This window comes from Acanthopagrus latus, chromosome 20, assembly GCF_904848185.1.
Source record: "Acanthopagrus latus isolate v.2019 chromosome 20, fAcaLat1.1, whole genome shotgun sequence".
Classification (NCBI taxonomy): domain Eukaryota; kingdom Metazoa; phylum Chordata; class Actinopteri; order Spariformes; family Sparidae; genus Acanthopagrus; species Acanthopagrus latus.
Window position 1 is genome coordinate 11,482,485 of NC_051058.1, and position 21,655 is coordinate 11,504,139.

Genomic DNA, 21,655 nt, shown 5'->3' on the forward strand with positions numbered 1-21,655 from the left:
GTCATTCTTTTCCTCTCACTACCACTTTAAAACTGTTACGGAGGCTGCAACCAGGTTACCAGGACTCTCTGACCAGGACTCAGGAACTTCTTTTCTGGGTTAGCAAGAAAAGTCAAAATTATATGATTAAAAGTTTAAATTATGACATAAAAATGTTCCCACAATTTTGAGATAAAGTAAAGAGGATGGAAAATATTTACCTTGTACTTTTGACTTTTTGACTCACAATTTCAGCTTTTTATTTCATACAGTAAATATGGCAAGTCATGCAAGTGTTTCTGATTCAGAGAACATTTGCACTTACACCATGGACTTTCAACAAGTAAAATAAAAGTTTTCCTATTCACCAATATTTTTTAAAAATCTGTCTGCCTTGTCATAGGGACATACGTTTTCAGATTGGAAGTGCCATGAAGTGTCTTTTTTCATATTTTCAGGGAGATCAGGGCGGCCCTCTGCTGTGCAAATCTGAATCGTCTTGGTTCCAGGCAGCCCGAGCTGATCTTCAGGTCTAAGTGTCAACATTTCGGTTTTTCTTAAAGGAGACATGCCATCTCCTGAAACAACTGCCACAGGAAATGCACCAAGTTTCGCAATTTCCTCATTCCTCTTTATCACTGTACCCATTACCTCAGTGTTCCTGTTGTCATGATGTTAGTTACTATAGTGGCTGAATGGTTTATTATTGCACAGTCAGGTTGTATGACAGCTTTAAACACTGTTCTCTCTCTATGAATGCGATAGATGTGTGTGATAGAAAAAAAAAAACGTTCCGACAAAGTTTATATTTTTATATCAAAAAAGAGTATTTTTCTCTGGTGTGATGATCTTATTTGTAGAAATTATTTGTATGTGGAGATCGCTTTCTCAAACTGAGTCCAGTTAAATGAAGAACAAACAACTTTTGTTATTTATTTCCTACATACAAATTTGATGATGACTGATATGAAGTGAAATTGTTGAGACAAAATAAATGTAATTTTGATCACATACATATAATAAATACTGATGAAGCATAACATTTGTGTTTTTTGCTTGAATAAGAACTCTTACATCAATAGTGCATATTTCAGAATTTATTCACAAAGTAAAGCAGTTCACAGTGTCGATAAAGGTTGCATTAAATAGTGATTTTTCCAAGTGAGCAGGCATTCAGCACAAAGTTTTGTATTTCAGCAGTTTTATATTGCAATATGTGACAAAAAACAGAGCAACCAGATCTGACTGGGTTTTTTTTTCACTATAAAACAAATTCTAAAAGATTTAGCAATAGAAATGGATAAAAAAAATGCTTTTTGTAAAGCCTATGTTAAAAAAAAGAAATACAGTAAAAGTGGCCCTTTACAGTGGACAAAATGTGGAGAAGTAGTCTGTTCACCATAAATGCATTGAGACTTTCTGCCCAATGCTGAAGATGTAAGACTATGCTGTATTCACTTACTTTAACTTCCTAACTTGTGACCACTTGTTGGGAAAATTTTGAGAATCTCTGTGTTAGGAAACAATGAACAAGATAGTGATATCAGACACAGCCAAGCCTATCAGAGATGACAGCACCACAGTGATGGAACAGGTGTGTTGCTTTGTGGTCGGCTGCATCAGCCATCATTTTATGCTTCTGGTTCTGGTACATCACCATCAACCCCTGGATCTGCTGCTGCATCATCTTGAATCATCTGCTTGTATTTACTCTTGAAAAATCCAGCCTAAGAGTACAAAACAAAGAAAGCTCTATGAACACATACACCATGAATTAATCAAAAATTCTAAACTAGATATGAGATAAGGCTGTCACCTTATACAGGCCTGCGGTAATCAAAGCCAGTAATGCCAACCCTCCGAGGGTTCCTCCAACAATCTCTTTAGTAAAGTCTGGTTCAGGATACACCTCCACCTCTGCCTCAGTCTGTGAGATGAGATGAAATAATGTGGGTCAAGTTCAACCTCTTGTAAGACACAAATAAATTAAAATAATGTGTTATCACCTTGTGAACAGGAGGGTTGTTATTAGACGATGTTGAAAAGTAGATGTACTGGTTGTTGTCGTACTCCAGACTGGCAGTGCTGGTCAAGATGAATTTGGCAGATTGAAGTCCAATCTGTTTGAGAAAAAACGGGGAGCGGGATGAGCCTATTGATAACACATGTCATGTCATGTCATGTCATGTCATTGTCCGTAACCGCTTATCCCTTTCCATGGGGTCACGGGGTGTTGCTGCTGGAGCCAAGCCCAGCTTTGTCTCAGGGCGAGGGCAGGGTACTCCCCGGATAAGTTGCCAGCTCATCGCAGGGCCCTCACTGATGAGCAATGTGGGGTTCAGTATCTTGCTCAAAGACACTTCGACATGCAGCTCAGCCTTGCCCGGCGCCGGGATTTGAACTAGCAACCTTTTGATCACTAGTCGACCTGCTCTACCCGCTGAGCTACAGCCACCCCTTGATAACACATTTATTCGAAAAACTATTTCAAAATACATTTAAATGCACTTAAAATGTGAATAATATGTAAAATCATGAATCAATCAGTTGAACAATATATATGCATTACCTGCTCTATCCATCCAGAGCTAAGGTTGGCAGAGATATCGTAAGTTTTTGTCTCCTGTTTTCCCATGAACCTGGTGCACCTGAACACTTTGCACGTTGCAACAGAGCAGCCCTAAAACCAGAGAAAGCCGTTAAAAAGCCTGTAAACTCCAGTGGGAAGAAAAAATAGTAGTTACATGACTGTCACACCAGTACAATGAATGTGTGCATAGCATCCTAAACCTCATTAGAGTTCTGCCTTGGCACCCTGAGACAGATCTTTGCACTCACCACCCAATCAATGGGCAGAAACGACACATCATAAAGCAGCTGGGCACCAACAGGAACAGAGGGGGGGCCGATGGATAGAAAATCCCAAAAAACTTGTCGGATTGAAATCATGAAGGTGCCAGAAAGGCATCTTGATAGCAGCTATGCATACATCACTGTAAGAACATGATTTCCTAACATGCATACTGCAAAAATAAATGCCATGATTTAGATTTTTAAATGAAAAATTTGCTAACAAAAAACAGACTACAGCCACACTTAAAATTGATAAACCAAGATAAGTTCAGGGTTCCTATCCACATTTTACTTTTCTAGACTTCCCTGTAGATTTTTCAGCTCATATTTGACATCTGAGTACACATAGCAAATGTTTATTGTTTATGATCCGTCTTTTTAATTGTTTATTAATATGTTTTATATATTATTTCTCATTTATTCACTGCTTACTTTTTAGCATCTTTTATGCATCATGCCAGTTTCTTTGACTGAACAAAAGAAAAAAGGAAACACACGCACTGTTCAGGAAAAGTTAAAAACTTACCACTATCTTATCTTTCTTTATTTGAGCTACAAAGTCTGTGACACGAGGTCCCTCATCTTTGTCTGGTTGGCAGTCTGGAAACTGAAATAGAAATAGAGCTGATTCAAGTCAATTTAACAGAGAACAACATCTGCTCCCCATATTCCCACAGCCACCCTCCCACGAGGCTGTAAAAACAGCTACATTCAAAACATTTTCATTGGTTCAGTAACTATTAGTTCCCATGTTACCTGCAAACTGCTGGAATCCACCCAGATGTCTTTAGCACCGAGCTTTATTGGCACCTTGATCACCACAGTTAAATTCAGTTCTCTGATATCATTTACAACCTGTGAGAAAAGAAGGATTTTAAAAGGTTGGCAGACTAAACAGACTAAATGAGCTTTAAAGTAACACCTGCTTCAAGATGATGAACTAATACTGGTAATAAGATATTTTACCATAATTGATTGTTTGAATGGTTTCTGCAAATCATTGTGTCCGTAAGTGAAGTTGGTATAGCTGAGGGAACTAAACAGAAATATTAAACAGTTATTATTGCATAATGAAATCTTAAAATAATTATTGCTTTCTAAATCATGTATTCCACTTCACATACAACACAAACCTTTGCATTGTAACAAAAATGCTGTACTTCACATCAATCTCTTGCATTTTGTAGAATTGGCTTGAGCTGGAGTGCTCCAGATTCCCACTAACAGAGAGGTACAAGTATTTGTAGTCATGGTTAAAGCAACATTGCAAAAATACTGTACATACTTGCATATTGTTCTGCATACTGAACATTACCTGGTAGCATTTGCAGTGACAGAAATCCTCTTGTCAAGTTGACTATTGGTTTCAATCCCATAGGAGATGATGAAGATCGCCTGAAGTGAAACAAGTGATCATATTACCTCCTCTTTCTGCAGCACTGAGAGGAGATCCTCCCGTACCAAGAACAAACCTTAGTGTTGCTTTTGAAAATAGGCTTGTCAACAGTGCAGTCTGTCTTCCCTCGCGACAAGCCATCTTCACTGTCCAGGGAGCTGCACTCGATTCTTCCCTTTATTAAAAAGAGATTTTTATGAAAGAAGAAACGAAAGCACAGGCATGGCAGCTGATCGTAGATGAATTGAAATAGAACAGATCCTGACACCATACCTGCACAGCTGTAAACTTCCTATAGGAGAGTCCATATGGGTATGTCACAATGACACGGCTGTTGTAAGAGTCCTCCCCGGTGTTCTCCACTGAGACGGTGACATTCAACAGTTGATCAATGCCCACTTTAACAATTGAGGAGCTGACGGATTATGAGGACAAATAAAAGTGAGGGTATGAGAATAAAAACACTCACAGACTACAGCCATGCTTTTGGCCAAATGCTAACATCTAGTTTACCATCATAGTTTAGCCTGTTAACTTGTGCATATGCTAACTGGCTAAAATCACAGAGCACACCAGAGGCTGATGGGAATGTTTTTATGCTTTTGAGGTATTTGTTCCTAAAATTAAAGGTTGCAAGAAACTGAAAATTTGACCTGATGATGATGATGCTAGATACAAAAAGTTTTGATTATTCATGAGGGGGGCATGAATGTGTGCAACACATGCCATCAATCCATCTATGAGCTTGATTATTTTTACTACATACTGTTGCATAAATGCTGCTGTGTGCCAGCCACTTCTAAGTAAGCTAACTGGCTGTAAATTACACATTAAAAACACATATCTTTAACTGACACATACTGCCAGTGGGTTTGATGAGGTGTGAATGGGGTCTCAGAAGTTTGTTTGATCTTTGCTGAAATCCTCTTCGACAATCACATGGATAATTAATGGTAACTCATGTAAAAGTTTGAATACAGTTGCCCTTTAAGTCAAAAACTCTTATAGCAGAGTGTTGGATTCCCCTAAACGCTTCTCATTTTTAAAGAATTTCATAAAACCGATTTTTTGTTTGCTTCTCTGAGTAACGTACAGCAGTAGGTTGGCTACACAGCTGGAGCACCCTGCGTGTGTTTGATGCCACTGTCTACAGAACTTTATCATTCATCAGTGTTAACATTACAGTTATTGTCCTAGTGACTGCTTTTGGTGTAGACGGCTCTTTGGGCTTAATTTCTGTAACTCACCTGGTAAAGTTGAAATCCACTTTCAGTTGGTCTACACATTTGTTGTCAGTGCCGCAGTTGATTTCGAACCCTAACTGTGGAAGAAAGTATAAAGTAAACCTTTTTGGCTCAGAAAGTGTCACAGCAAACGGCTGGCACGGACCTGAAGTCTGACTGCCTACTCTTACAGGAAAATCTTATTAAAATCTGACATTACTTAGAAGGCATGACGGTCCCTCTGCATTCCAAAGCACTGCAGAGCTCCACACAGTAGCTAAAGTGAAATGGTACATTTAGTGGAAACTACTTACAAAAGTAATGACAAAAGTGAAGCTGTTCTTTGGTGTTCAGTTAATACTCTGACAGATAATGTAAGAAGTATGAGCAAGTTCAGACTGAACAATTAAAAGGGTGTCCAAGTGCTGTATTGTAGGCAACTGGACTTGTTTCAGTTTCTTGAGGATGTTTCACCTCTTATTCAAGAGGCGTCTTCAGTTCTAACTAGCTGGAGAGGACAAAAAAACGACTCTTAAACTCACACGTGTCCTTAATGACTACATTTACTGTGACCTGGATGACTGAGAACCTTAATCAATTAACAGTGTCTTCAAAGATCACTTACAGGATGAATGGTTGTTGTCTGAGCCTGCTGGGAGAGACTTGGTCTGAGATTTGTGTCAGAGGGCAAACCATCAAATGTGAATTTGAGCTCATTGGAGAGTGGGTTAAGAGCATCTTCTGGACAAGCCTGCAAGAAGAGGGCAGTATTGGTGGTGTTCAAAAGCGCATATTCTGCCCTTTACAAACAAGGTGTATGTATAACAACTCACCTCAACAAAGAAGTTCACATTAACGCACCGAGGAGGCTGTCCTAAGATAACATCCGTTGATCCGGTCTGCACTCGTTGTTTCTCACTGATGTAAGCTCGGTTGTTTGGGACCTTCCGGGTGGCATCCAGTGTTAAAGTAAAGTTAATCCTTGCTCGAGCTGAGAACAGATCAGACCTTCATTAAGAGGCTATTGGTGCACACACATAAATGTATCTCAATGGATGGACGGTGGCGGATCAGGAACCTTGTTCTACTTCAGAGTGTCTGGTTATGGTGAAGCATATTTTAGCTATGATCCTCAAAGGTGTTACACAGTCTGAGTTCTGAGTCGAGATTTGGTTTGGGCTGAATGACACCTTAGCTTCCACCATCACTATGGGCTTTGATCTGGAAATGGACAGAGCAGGAAAATAGAAGTCCGGTTACATTTCAAAGGTGCCAAATACTGACATTTCCCTCTGTGTCTCATAGTGATGCTAAAGGGTGCCTTCTGTGTGACAATCAGCATCGAATCCCATATCAATTTCGCTGGGCGACATGATATGATGTGTTTTAAAGTTAAGGTTGTAGCTTGTTAATACTTTTTCATCTGTCTTGTTCAGCTGGTGCTGAATTTGAAAAATAAACTGAAGTAGAAGATATTAAAAACATAACCATTGTTAGTGGCTCGTCAGCTGCCTGATTGTTGTAGTACATGCGCAAGTGCCAGCAGAGATGAGAAAGAAGCGAGATGCCTTTGCAACTTCTGTTATTAGTGATGGAAAAACGTGTCTAACAGAATGTCAATTATCAAGACTTTTTAAAACAAATTTGAAAAAGGAAGGGGAAAAAAACAGAGGAAAAGTCTCCAGGAATTAAGAAAGGCATCAAACAGCTACTTTTAAATGGTTAGCTCATGTTTAAAAATCTGCATATACACACTTAATTTGTTGTAAAGAAATGAGCTTAAAACTAACTTAAATGTAAACACATCTGCAGAAATATGAGATGATCAGAGCAACTGCTCTACCTGATATAGTATATAAGTTGGGGTTGAAAGCCTAACAAAGGGCTAAATTAAACTGCTTCTTCACCTGAAGGCTTTACACATCACATACAGAAGCTACAGGAAACTTCATGAGTCACAAAGGGACGTGACAAAGTGCCATCGATGTTTGATGATCTGGGTTGAAAATACATGTGAAGAACCATTGGTTTAGTTTTTCAATATCCTAATAAAACTGGATATTGTGGCTGTCTGAAACAACCATGTAATGAACAGTTGTGTCCTATATTAGTACACAAACAGCACACATTGCCAAGCTCAAGTTTAATTAACCCTTAAAAATTATTATGTTAGAAAGTACAATGTATGACGGAGCATCTTGGACTTACCTGAGTAAGACAACTGTGCCCTTTGAACCCACCGCTAAGTCGGGCAAACCATCCCCACTACGGTCAAAAGATGACTGACTGATTGACATGCCGAAGAACTTCAGCCCTGACTTGACTTCAGGGCCAGCAATTCTCTGTGTAGATGGAAATATTTGAATTCATCAAATTGGTTTTATATTAAATACAGTGGCAAACAGGAAGCCATACTTAAGGATCTTCTTTGATCTGGCTCACCTGTGAATAAGAAAGACTGATTCTTCCTCCTCCTTCGCCGTGAAATATGTAGATGCTGCCTTGACCGTCATTCTCCAAAGGAGCTCCAACGGCCAAATCACTGAAACCATCCCTGTTAAGATCAGGCAGCACGGCAAGAGAAGAGCCAAATCTTCCTTTGTCAGATGCGGCCCCTCTTAATACTGATGGAGAATATAAGTGGCAATCGACATTCTGGTGAAAATATAAGGGTGCGGGTTAATGTTTGCACTGCCAGTGAATAAACACATAGATTATTTTAATGACACTGAATAAAACTGTCATTTACCAAACCAGATAATTCACAAACGTAAACTCTTCCCTCTCTGTCAGTGTCCACGAACATAGGGGCAGATATGAAGACCAGGTCAGTGAAGGAGTCACGATCAACATCCATGGCACAAACCTCTGCCCCAAAGTATTCACCGCTCTGATACTGTAATGATAAAATAAAAAAAGGGATCAACCAGTATTTTTTTACTGTGCATCAATGTGTCTTTTAGGACCGTCTACCTATCTTAAATGATTGTCAACACACACCTTCCATGGATGGGGATCAATCTTTTTGACTTGTCCTCTTGCCTCAACTGTCATCACAACTCCTCTGTGTTTGTATCTCGGACCACCAACAATTGTCAGTGGGCCTTCCCTCGTGTTGGCAACTGCCATGGAGTAACCTAGGATTCAAGAGTCAAACATAAGTTATCCATTAATAAATGAAGGGTTGGCCAACTGTGAATATATATATACATATATTTGCAGATGTTTTTGAAGTGTCAGTATTACCGTTACAGCTACAGAGGACAAAGTTGAAAATTACATATATACAATACTGATTATAAAAAATATACTAGTTGTTTAAAGCAACATGATTGAACTTTTTTTTTCAAAACTTGAAAATAACAGCTTCAAAATCATGTTGGTACAGTGTCTTAGGTAATAGGGTCAGTGGTGACTCTGCCCCCGATCACTTGTTTCTGCACTATGTAACTTCAGTGAGAGGGTAGGATCACAGTGTTACACATGAGTTTTGTTTGTAGTTAGCACCTATTAGCTGCTCTTCCAGGATTTATTGATAACTTATTGTCTTTTGCTCTCTACCCTGAATGAGATCTACCAACAGGCTCAATGGTGAGTGTGGTATTTGTTTATTTGAATGGTTTTTGGGGGTCTCTGCCATCAGTGTTTGAATGGGTGAATGTGACTTGCACACACTCCCTCACGCCTTTGACTCCTTATTTGTCGATGCAACATCTACATGTTTGCTAATAGTGTCATATACATACCCAGATAAGTGTCAGTCTCCATATAATCAGGCACGTAAGGCCTCCCTCTCATGCCAGTGCTGGTGTATTGCAGGAAGCCTCCCTTCCACTGGTTGGCACCAACAACACTCATCTGAAATCCCTGCAGTTCGAGTGAAATTTAAAGAAAATGTGTTTTGCACGAAAACATCAGCCAAAGAAAAGGCTAACTGCATCATCATTTAAATCTGGATTCTATGTAAGTAATTCTATGTAAGTCCATGTGTGCTTTTTTTGTGTGCAGGTATGTCTGTGTTTCTAAAATGTTATTTTCAAGAGCATTTCCGGTGATTTTTTGAATTACCCCAGGCAAATAAGCTGCTCTGAATCCCTCCTGAGACATTTCCATTTTCAGTGTCGCTCCACTTGTTTGAGATCCTGTAACAGCAACATGAGTGAGCATGAATGTGACTTTTACTTTTTTACCTTTCTGAACTAAATATTTACCTTTATATCTGAAAATCCCAAAATGATTTCATACTGTTATGGTAAGTTAGTATCTGTACCTTCGATAGAGAAGATTTTCTCCTGCAAATTCTGTCTTATTTTTTCAAGTGCTTGAAAGCTCTCCACTTGAAACACATGGTCTTGTGAGGGAGAAGATGCAATGGTCTCCAGTTCCGCTTTTGCACCGGCTACAGTAAATGCATCCCCCACCTAGAGACATTAAGAAAAAAACTGGATGATTTGAACTTGATGTTAAATATAGTTTATTCATATAACTGACACTCAAATGTATTCTTTAATTGGCAAGAGTTTAGATACTATGAGCACTTATCATTTTTTAAAATACATTCTCGTTATTTCTACTCGTATTCAATTATGGTGATATAAATATAATAAATGGGGTAGGTGATTATCAGCTTTTGAATAGTAGCATACATTTTATAAAGACATGATATATTAAAGGTGCATCAATACAACTTACCCCGATAGCAAATCGAACAATTTTTTTACTCTCAGCTGAATTTGCTGAGTCTTGTAAGTTACTCCGGTCATTAGATTGTCCGTCTGTAATGACTATCAGAACCTTCTTCACTTTTGGCCTGGAACCTCTTCCTGCTGTGAAGACATTGTCACTGACAAAAGACAGACCTGCTTTTAATAAATGTTCTTTGAGGACATTAAAGGGATAATTTGTATAATACAGCCAGAATTCAAATTCAAAGTTCCAAAACTACAGGGGGCAGCGTGTTGCCTGAGCCACGACTTAGATCATAGTGGGAGGCACCATGAGGTTTCAGCTTCACAGTCTAACAGTGAACATGGTGGTGATTACATCATCACATGATGAACTGAGGCCCAAAAAGATTTTTCCCTTAAGCTAACGCTGTGAAAGAAGGGTCCCTAAAATGGTACATATATTGTATTGATTGTCACAACTGCCATAAAATGACTTGTTTCACTATAAAAATGAATAAGCCAAAAACATTTGGAGAGTCTAGAAGAGGCACACAATTAAATCATTCTATCCCATTCAAGTTAGCAGGTTAGCTCTGTTTATCATATTTGTAGTTATGTTTTAAATTAACAATTTAAACTGCCCCTTTAATGATGTTTAATGTTAGTGTTACCATTTAACTTTATGGGAACAATAAAGTTTGCTATATAAAATCATTATGAGGTAAAGTCTCACATTAGCATCATGACAGCACTTACACAACATGTCTGATGGCAGCAGCTGTGTAAGTCAATCCACTAAACTGTCTTATTGCATTAATTTGATATTGCCAGTTATTAATATCAAATGTATCAAAGTAATAATGGATGTAGGGGTTTGTGGAGAACTGGGCAATGGCAAACTGCAACAAAAGAAGAAAAGAAATGTCAATATGCATGGCAACAGATGGAAATATCATGACAGTCAAAACATCTATAAAACAGCACATATCTGTGGGGACAGTAAAGAGAATGAGGAAAAAATGAAGGTTGAGGGTTTCTTTGGGGAGGTTTGGTAGACTGTTTAAATTTGTCAATTGCTTATATAAGTTTTTATAAAGAGCCCAATGTAAAAATAATTTCTCTGCTAAGAAGCTGCACAGGTCTGAATTGGAGAGGGTTTCTTTGGAAAGAGAGAAAGAAAGACAGACGGACAGATGGATGAATAGACAGTGCCTAAAACTGATGATTTTCCAATTCTCTGGCTCAATCTATGGTTTCAAAAGAATAAAGTTATCAAACCTTTGTGTCTTTTCCCACAAATGACCCGACCAGAGCTTTCACAAATTCCTTCATTCTTTCAAAATCTGGTCTTGCTACGCTGCCGGAGCCATCCAGCAGAAATGCAATGTCTGCTTCAGCCCGGCACCCTGTCAAAAAGAAGAGCTGGATCAACTTTTGAACAGTCTTTGCAATGTCCCCTCAAGTGAAGTCAGCCATAACTTGTATTTCTTTAACATCACATGTAGGGATTTTGTCTGTTTGCTTGTTCTTAGGGCTCAGGTGCACTGTTGAACCCTTCATTCCAGACAAGCCTCCTGGAAAGGTGTGATAGAGCCAATCCAATACTTTGATTTCTGTCATTATGCATGTTGGGTTGCGTTGGTTCATTGGTATGCTTTTAACTCTCTGCTTTTAATCAAACATAATTACCTTCAAGAGAAGAAGGCACAGGACCTCCAACACGATTATAACGGTCTATCTGAACACAGACACCGTTGTACAAGGTGATACTTTGGCAGTCCTTTGGTATTGTTGGACCGCATACCTGAAAACAGACATGGCCTGATTAATATAAAAGCTGGTTGATCACTTCCTGTCCCTACATTTCCAAGCTGCAACAAAACTGTTTCATTGGTAGAGAGATGAATCAAAGTTAAAAAGGGTTCATAACAAAGTAATGTGAAGGTTTGCAGTTCATCAGCTCACCATAGTGTTTTGTGTGGGATCTACTGCCATTGTCAAACCAAGGGACGCGTTGACTGCAAATTCTGGCACTGAATTGACAACATTCATCAGTTATGTTAAGACAGTCATTCAGGATACTTTGTGATAGCAACAGTGTCAGTGACCAAACAAACCACAGCCGCTACTATTAAAAGATTTCCTTGTGTGATCTCATAACTGTTAGCAGCATTATTCAGTTACTCTGTTATTCATAAAAACAAGGAGTGGTTGGAACAGTAAATATAGATTTAAAAAATATGAATAAATATAAAAGTAGAATAATATACAAACCGAGTATGGCAATGCTTGCAATTATTTTTTAATGCCATGGTCTCAAGATCATGAGTTTATTATTTCATCATCTAAAGATAACAAAGCTCATTTTTCTGTGATAGCAGCAGTGTTAATCACAAGTAACGCATTATAAATGTGACGCTTTACAGTATTTTATATTTTAAGCAGTAATAAAATGGTGTCTAATGGGAGTTAGGTAGAATTAATTCAGTTCCATGTCAAGTCACATTTTACCATTCTGTGTTGATTGAGGTTTCATTTAATGATGTTTGTATACCATGCCACCACCACTAAATGCCATAATTCATCAGAGACTAGTACAAAAACACAATAGTAAAATCCAATCTATAGACTAAGAAGCTGAGGAAGCTTTCTACAGCGAGAGATTTCAAAATGTATCATACCAGCCCTGTGTCCAAGGTTACTCTTGTATTTAATAAGGTCTAGGCTATTCAGCTGTTCTAAATTATCATCACCTAATTTTAAATTCAAGCACCAGAGTAGAGCCATCATTAGGCTACACAATATCACCCACACTGGATTTGAAATGAACCCCGATGAACTGCAGCTGATGTGCTTTGATAACCCACTAAGATACAATATTACCCTCTCCTATTTAATAATGCCTAGTCATACTTCTGCATTTTTGAAAGTGAGAGTAATGCAAAGGTAGTGTAACACGTAACACATTATTCCAGGAGTAGCTGGTTTGAGTTTTCGTCATGTACTGTATGTAAACTTAATAAATGTAGTATAGTGTGGAACAGGGCAGAATCAAACAATAGGTTTACAGTGGTCAACCTAACAGCGGATGAGGTCAACAGCTACAAAAAGTACAGAAAGAGGCACTGATTAAAAAGTAATAACAGGAACTTACCTTTTGTTTTCTTGTGATGATGGGTTAAGTATCATGCTTTCTTATAATACTTAAGTCATGATTTTGAAATGAATAACAATAAAATGAATAATTGCAAGCATGGCCATTTTTGTTTAGCTACTCAGTCTTCTGGCAAGTTAAGCCAACATACATCTTCAAGGCTGAATCTTATGCCAAATATACTTTAAAGGGCTATTTCAGTAATGTTCCTAGAAATGTCCCGAAACCATACCTATCAGGTCATATACACAAGGTCCCATCTGTCAAAAATCTCTGCTCTCAAAAATCAAAAAACAAACCCTAATGCTTATAGTTTTTCAATGATAAGAGTTAATGAGAATCCTTGCCCTTACAATCATTTTGTCATTCAAGTATTGTTTTATGAAGCATTTGGATGAGAAGCTGCTTACGTGCAACTGGTAGTTTGCTGCAGGAGAATGGAGACCATGAAGCGGTGGAGGTGGCGCACTTATATATGGTCCCCCGTTCACTGGGTGAAGACTGTTCAAGAGGAGCACTGACTAGTAAGCTGAGGAAGTAAAGCCAAGATGTGAAAATTGCTTTTATATCGTGTCGTCATACAGGACTGTAACTGATTTCTCAGTACTGTTAGACACGCACGACAGACATTTTGTCAGGAATAAAGTGATAATAAACATTTGGGTTGGATTGTGGACCCTTATTGACAACAGCATGCGTTCTTTGACTTACTCTGATCCTCTCTGCACCACCTGGTATCCAAAGCCTGCAGCATTGTTGGTGACGGACTTCCAGGCCACAGGATCAACATTGAAACAGAGCGCAGCTTTTAACACTGAGGAAAAGAGAAGAAAGAACAACATCATTCTTCTGATTTAAAGCTGGGATTGGTAAAATGGGAAAAACATCACACACAAGCCATGTATCATCTGTGTGTTGGTTTCAGAGCATTCACAGGGTGGAGAGTTGAGAATTGATGTCTGCCAGAGTGTATTCTTATACAACACCACAGGGGGGCAACAAAGTCAGAGGTGGCCTAAAACAATTATTCAATTCTACAGCATATTTTGAGCCAGTTATTTGCATGGGATTTTTTTTGAAGGAACAGGAAGTTTCCAGAAATGGTGTTGATCATGCAATCTGTTAGTGTGTGTAAGAAACATATGCCTCCTGTAATGTTGAACCTCAGATTTACCTCTGAGTAATAGTAATTTATTTTGTACATGCCTTTTCACTTCATAGTGACATCATATAGTTGTTTTGTCATAGTTTCCTTCAGAGATGGACTTCTCATAATAAAAGATGAACAACCACCATGAGATCTACACCCTCGGGTTCTGCTTTTTCTTGGCATCCACACAGCATTTGTTCGGTGACTGTGAGCTTTACAGCTTCAGAAACATAGTAACATTAATTAGCTATTATATAAATGTTTTTCTAATATATTATTGCATTTCTGTTGTATTCTGATACATTATTGAATGTACATCAAGTCCAACCACCAGTGGCCAAGCATGTGATTACGCAACTACAGGAAGTCCATCACCACCTCTCCACCTACAGACACAGTCGATCTAACAAGTCAGTCAAGTTTTTTTTTCTTCTTTTTTTTACAAACGAATCACATACCTCCTCCTCCAGTCTTGACCAAATTTGGTATATGACCCTGAATATTTGAATGACCCTGACTAAATTGATGCTATGTCACAATGTGATCCTTAATTATTTACCAGACAAACTTCTATTACATCCACTGTTTTCAACATTTCATACATTTAAATGGCCATAACTCAGTGCACAAATGTCTGTCTCGTTTTTTTTTTCGTTTGTTTTTTACATTACTTGCAATTGAATTTCATTCATAAAAAAACACAAACTTCTGTGATAGGAGGTATCACGTATCCTTTAAAAATCAAGCAAAAGTTTTCTACCATTAAAATAAAGACCACAGAGGACTGTGCTGTGTTGTTGAAGCTATTTTTAGGATCAAGAGTTGAACACAATTGTCACATACTCATAGTGGTAGTTTGATTCACAGAGGAAATGAAATATAAACATTCTGTTTTTCTACATACTGTTATCTTTCACCCCTGGTGGCTTACACAGATAATAATTCCTGAGGATAAGTATCTATACTTCCGGCATGTTGCAGATACTTACAACTGACAAAGATGTTTTAACTATTATTAAATTCAATGACAGAATAGTTTCACTGCCACCACAGTTATTTGTATTGATAGACAAAAGTAGGATATATGAACTTGTCTTACCTGACAAGAATATGGTAGCTGTTATTTTCCAATCCATTGTGATACTCCCATGGAAAATATAAAGTGGTAAGAATTCTCTAAACTTGTGCAAGTTGATGCAGAAATGTTATTTCTGGCAACCTATAAACTTTGTCTACGACTGAAACTCTCAAGGAGGAAGATGTTGACAGAAAAATGGAGAAATCATAAGTTGACTCAAAGCTGAGGCAGCCAGTTTGAGGAACTATTATGTAGGAGGGGTTACAATATTGTCACACCTTCAGTTTTATTCGAACACACTGTATTTGCACAAAGCAGGGGTGTTGTTAATTTCAGATTCACTCAATCACTTAACACAAAGATTAATGCTAAATGAAGACTTAACATCATGGCAAATTCAACAGCAACAAGAGGGCCTGTTGTGTTTTCAGAGGTAATACATATTAAAGGATATTCATATGGAAAATTGTCTGTTTTTGTTTAGCTTTTAAGCTTTTTCCAGTCAGGGATCAGGCTAATGAGTTTTCACCAAAGCCCTGTTCAGACAGTTCTCCTCACGGACAAACACAAACTAAAAATACAAAGGTTCATTTCTCCTTTTTGCTAGACTTCCTCTGCACTGTTTCATCTAAATTGTGAGGCAACCAACTTGAAAGTGTGTCAGTTGGCATGCACTATGAGTAGGACTTCATGTCTCTCTTCAGCTGTTCATTTATGCTTTTAAAAAAGTAAAACCTTTGTGGAGGAGCCCTCTTTGAATATTAATCAATCAATTTATGATGGATTACATAATTTGCTGTAAACTATGACTTACATTTACATCACTGTCGAAGGAAACAGACAAATAAGTTGACAAGACAGAGATAACGCCTTATCAAAAGCTCACTGCTCTCTGCATGGTGACTCATTCAGCCCTCAGCTTCTGTTGAGGAAGTGAACGTCTATTCTTACCAACAACAAAGTTGGTTCCATTGTCAGCACCACTCATGTCCAATACTTTGTCGATCTGCATGGTGCCTTGAATGTGACTTTTTTGGCAATCTAGCCGAGTTAGAAAATGAAACACAGATATAGTGTTGCAACTTGACTGTGCAACCTTTGCCAGGCTCACCAGTTGACCCTGTCCTGCCGAGCAGACACGATCGAGAAAGGTCATGAAAAGGTCAAGGATCAGCGTGTTGTGGTGCTGGGTCTGGATTAGATTTCTAAGGGCAGGTTAGTAATGTTGTCACATGCTCTTGCAGCCTCTGTGTGAACGTTTGTGTGCGTCTGTGTGTGTACTACATACAGCAGTTATCCCAAAGTTAACTTCCTTCACACAACCAAATGACCTCTAGGTGCTGAGATGCTCTTCTCATTTAAGACAGCGACTCTTAAACAACTCTGCTCATGAATAGTGTTTTAAATAGTGTATGAAATTATCACACAATTATATTCACCGCAAAATGAAAATTAATTAATCATCTACTCTAGGCCCAGAGATCTCAAAATTGAAAAGATGTTTTTGACACCCTGGATGCTCAGTTTAAATGGGCTTCGCTAATGCTTTTAGCTTGGCAGCCACAATGAAGATTTTGGTTTTTAGAAAGGGTTTAAATAACATCAAATCAATGCAGGATCTCTGGTCTTTCTGGAGACTTGGATTACACTGTTTGGGGCCATTTTATGATTTTTGGGGGAATTTGAATCGTCTTTTACAAGAAGTACCCATCTACTTTAGTTATTTAGGAGAATGCTGCTACACTGTTTTACCGAGAAGCTCTAGAAATGTTTTAAACTTCACCTGACTTCCAATCTGCATGAGGGTGAGTAGATAATGACTAAATTTTCATGTTTAGATGAACTTTTCCTTTAAGCTAGGATTTAGGATGTGCTCAGAAGTTACTCAATGTTGTGTAAGACAGATGCAACACTGACATCAGAGTGTCATTCTTAATGAAATATTTCTACCTATTTACTGAACTATTTGTTCTATACCATCAAAGCACAGTACTCCTTTTGTCCTCCACCCCCATCTCCAACCCTGACACACGCTTTCTCTGCCATTCAATGAAACACTCTTTGCCCTTTCACTGGCTGCTCACCACCATGTTACTCCAGTCTGAGTCCCTCTGAATGTCACGGGCCATCTCTGGTTGCGTCCTGTTCTTTTAATAGCCGGGCAGCTGAAATGTGAGGGGTCATAATGGGAGGATAAATACAAGGGCCAGCGGGCAGCAGGGTTGTCGCAGACGAAGGCCGGATCTTCTCCCTCCCTCTCTCTTCTCCCAGCTCTCCTCCTAACCTCAAAGGTAAAAAAAAAAAATATATCCAATTGATACATGAATTACTTGAAACTGTTTTTCTGTGATACCTGTTGAATACTTTATTCTTATGTAGCATGAGGTGCATGATCTTTCACACAGAGCCATTTCACACACATTGCTGAAACACACTGTGGTTTCTTTAACAGCTAGTGTCACAATTTCCCCACAGGCTTCGGGCTCTCACAAACCTCTGACACAGACAGAGACACCACAAGGTTTTCAGTTACATATCTACAGCCACCATTTCAGTTCACTGTAGTTCACACTGCAACACAGTACATGAAGCACTTAAGCCTCAGTGGCTGTTGCTGCACACTCGTATCTGATGCCATATCTCTATTGCATTGTTCCTGAGCAGTCAGCGGTGATTCAGTTTCAGTAGGCTCCTATTTAAAGCGGTCTAAATTTGTGGGAGCTGTCTGAACAGTGTGGGTAATAAGCTACTCACCTCTCTTTAATGTAATGCCTTCTTTGCTGAGCCATAATACTTTCATTGCCTTCCAGTAGTACACTGTTTAAATTTAGTTCGGCTTACTGATAGTGGAGGCACAGAGCAGGAGGTGTGGGACAGAGGAATGACGAGAGAAGATGGCAGTGAAGGGGAAGGGAAAGGTCAGGGATAAGAGGCTAGAAAATGGCATGGGTCATCCACATGCTTGTCATGTTTTGTAAAGGGTGGTCAGATATGTGAAGGGTGGGGCAGAGGACTATGATGGGCTCTCCGACACTGGATCCCCTGTGCCTCTGCATATTGTGCCTGGGGAATAGTGTAAAAGCAGAGCACATAGTGCCTTATGAAACCGGGTCAGTTATAGCGGCAACAACTGCAGTCACGCAGTCGAGACCCCAGACAACAGACATAGAACAGACAAACCATAGAACCTTGTTTCACCACTTCCTTCTCATAGCTAACCAAATGTGTTTTAAGCAGTTCATCAGACATTTTCTCATACATTCACAGTAAGAACCACAACTCAAGCGCAACTGGTGTCTTGTTGAACTTTTCCCCTCATGCCTCTCAGTAATTTCAGCCCTGTGTCTTCCCCATTACATCTCATCCGTTGTCTTCTTCCTCCTCCTAACTAGAGTCAGGATGCCTCACGCATACCCTTTCCTCACTCCTGAGCAGAAGAAGGAGCTCAGCGATATTGCTCAGAGGATCGTCGCTACTGGCAAGGGAATCCTCGCCGCAGATGAGTCCACTGGTAATGAATTAAAAGAAAATCAATTTGCTTTTTGTAGTGAAATAATCCTTTGTCAGTCATTTAGTGTGGCCAGCATTCATCTTAAAAACAAGTGTCTTAGATTGAGCCATTAAACAGAGCACACAACAGAGCTAGCAAGTGTAGGAGTGAAAAAAGCCAATAATTTTCTACCATTGCTTCACAAATGGATCCTGTCTTCAACTATCTAATATTTTCACAACCTCCAGGCAGCGTTGCCAAGCGCTTCCAGAGCATCAATGCTGAGAACACTGAGGAGAACAGGAGGCTGTACCGCCAGCTCCTCTTCACCGCTGATGACCGCATTAAACCTTGCATTGGCGGCGTCATCCTCTTCCACGAGACCATGTACCAGAAGACTGATGATGGCAAGCCCTTCACCCAGTACCTCAAAGAGAGAGGCATGGTGGTAGGCATCAAGGTCGACAAAGGTGTTGTCCCCCTGGCCGGAACCAATGGCGAGACCACCACCCAGGGTGAGCAAAGAACAGATATAGTAACAATGAGAGCAATCACCTTTCATATATCACCAAAGCTTATGCCAGTCAGTCCTCTACCTTTTTAACAGGTCTCGATGGACTGTATGAGCGCTGCGCTCAGTACAAGAAGGACGGTGCTGACTTTGCCAAGTGGCGCTGTGTGCTGAAGATCACCCCCACCACTCCTTCCAGGCTGGCCATCATTGAGAACGCCAACGTCCTGGCCCGCTATGCCAGCATCTGCCAGATGGTAAGACACACCAGATAGACGCTAAAATCAGTGTGGCCTCGTCACAGATTTTGTGAGATAAATGATTTGTCAGTTGTCCCAAAAGCTTTATCATGCCCTATTACATGCTTAAATATCAGTGTTGCTCTTTGTGTTGCATGACCTGCATTTAATGTTGTCATTCTGCTTCCTTACTGCGTGGGTTTCTTGATAGAAAATATGTCATTTGTACCATTTCGAAACACAATGTTGAAAGGGATGCTATTTCTCTCTGAAATGTAAGCACAGCAATTTCAGCACATCCTATATAATAATGCCAATTCACTATGGAAGTAGCCATTCTAACCTCTATTTTAAATAGTAGCTAAGACTTGACGAGTCTCAAAGTGTAGATAGGCGGATAGACCGACTTCTGTATCCCTTAAAACAGTGAGGAACTAATAAGGGCTGCCTAACATCTGCAGTCTGCCATGCTGTCACTGTTTTTTTGACCCTTTTCTCTGTGCCTTCCTCAGCACGGAATCGTCCCCATTGTCGAGCCTGAGATCCTCCCCGATGGTGACCACGACCTGAAGCGCTGCCAGTATGTTACTGAGAAGGTCCTGGCTGCCGTCTACAAGGCCCTGTCCGACCACCATGTGTACCTGGAGGGCACTCTGCTCAAGCCCAACATGGTCACCGCCGGACACTCCTGCTCCCACAAGTACAGCAACCAGGAGATCGCCATGGCAACCGTTACCGCCCTGCGTCGCACCGTGCCCCCTGCAGTCCCTGGTGAGCTGACTGCACACACTACACTCTTGACCACTAGTACATACTGGCAAATTTCAAAGACATACATTTTTCATAAAAAAGTATTTCCAGAAACATTATTTTCTTTACTGAAATGTCTGCCTGGCATTACTTCTTCTAGAAGTGCATTATCAAACTGTTATGTTCTTCCTGTAAAGGCATTACCTTCCTGTCTGGTGGCCAGAGTGAGGAGGAGGCCTCCATCAACCTGAACGCCATGAACCAGTGCCCTCTGCACAGGCCCTGGGCCCTGACCTTCTCATACGGTCGTGCCCTGCAGGCCTCTGCCCTCAAAGCCTGGGGCGGCAAGAAGGAGAATGGAAAGGCATGCCAGGAGGAGTTCGTCAAGAGAGCTCTGGTAAGTGAATACAAGTGGAGATATTATATCAATAAGTCAAAGCAAGTGTTTCACATAAGTGTTTTGTTCCAATGAATTGTAAACATCAAACACGTATCACACATTCAATAATACTAGCCTTTTTGTATCTTACAGGCTAACAACCTGGCCTGCCAGGGCAAATATGTGTCCGCTGGAAGCAGCGCCGCCGGTGGAGAGTCCCTGTTTGTGGCTAACCACGCTTATTAAGCATGGACACTCACCACTCCCGTCCAACTCCTTGCCACTATCATAATGTTACCATGGAACAGGCCATGTCCACTTAGGCACTAACGCCTAACAGCACTTTTACAGCATCTTCGTCGAAAGTGAAAGAAAAAGATGGGGAAATACAACTTTCCTATGGCTTGTTGCTGCAACTGAGAGATCCAGAAAAAAGTTCTGCCTCCATTCCCTTAGTTTTTGTTTTTAAACACCTTTTTTCAGGTGAAGATTCCCACACTGTTTGTTTTTACACAAGTTGTGCAATTTTGTTCCTTGGTCTGATTCCATCGAGTGCAGTATATCATTTATACTGGAACCATTGAATAAAGTATATACCCTAACATGTTGCCTAACTTCCTTTTTTGAGTCTATTCATAACACTACTTTAAGGTCACACGCAAACAGTCTGCAGAAGCTGTGGCCGCTGTAACCTGGTGTTTCTGTGACAGACATAACATCACTACACAAAAGGACCCAAAAACATTTTTAGGGCCGATAATCAGAAAAAAACGCAGAGTCCAGGCT

General features: G+C 39.8%; 2 protein-coding genes across 2 annotated transcripts; one reads left to right on the forward strand and one right to left on the reverse strand.

The window, feature by feature from the left end:
- Window positions 1-1,061: 1,061 nt before the first annotated feature.
- LOC119010002 (integrin alpha-M-like) lies at window positions 1,062-15,704 on the reverse strand. The gene is made up of 30 exons (XM_037081805.1): window positions 15,522-15,704; window positions 13,984-14,086; window positions 13,683-13,801; window positions 12,084-12,151; window positions 11,808-11,922; window positions 11,397-11,524; window positions 10,875-11,017; window positions 10,144-10,294; window positions 9,722-9,872; window positions 9,520-9,593; window positions 9,198-9,318; window positions 8,452-8,588; window positions 8,201-8,347; window positions 7,894-8,106; window positions 7,660-7,793; window positions 6,530-6,672; window positions 6,285-6,442; window positions 6,077-6,202; window positions 5,476-5,549; window positions 4,502-4,643; window positions 4,305-4,403; window positions 4,148-4,227; window positions 3,966-4,052; window positions 3,799-3,868; window positions 3,589-3,687; window positions 3,359-3,439; window positions 2,549-2,659; window positions 1,986-2,099; window positions 1,796-1,906; window positions 1,062-1,706 (listed from the first exon to the last, which is right to left on the reverse strand). The coding sequence occupies exons 1-30, from the start codon at window positions 15,556-15,558 to the stop codon at window positions 1,611-1,613; spliced, it is 3,432 nt and encodes a 1,143-aa protein (XP_036937700.1). The 5' UTR covers window positions 15,559-15,704; the 3' UTR covers window positions 1,062-1,610.
- A 1,931-nt stretch (window positions 15,705-17,635) lies between these two features.
- aldoab (aldolase a, fructose-bisphosphate, b) lies at window positions 17,636-21,473 on the forward strand. The gene is made up of 7 exons (XM_037081808.1): window positions 17,636-17,791; window positions 18,893-19,011; window positions 19,239-19,505; window positions 19,598-19,758; window positions 20,253-20,511; window positions 20,688-20,887; window positions 21,023-21,473. The coding sequence occupies exons 2-7, from the start codon at window positions 18,900-18,902 to the stop codon at window positions 21,113-21,115; spliced, it is 1,092 nt and encodes a 363-aa protein (XP_036937703.1). The 5' UTR covers window positions 17,636-17,791; window positions 18,893-18,899; the 3' UTR covers window positions 21,116-21,473.
- The last annotated feature ends 182 nt before the right edge of the window (window positions 21,474-21,655 follow it).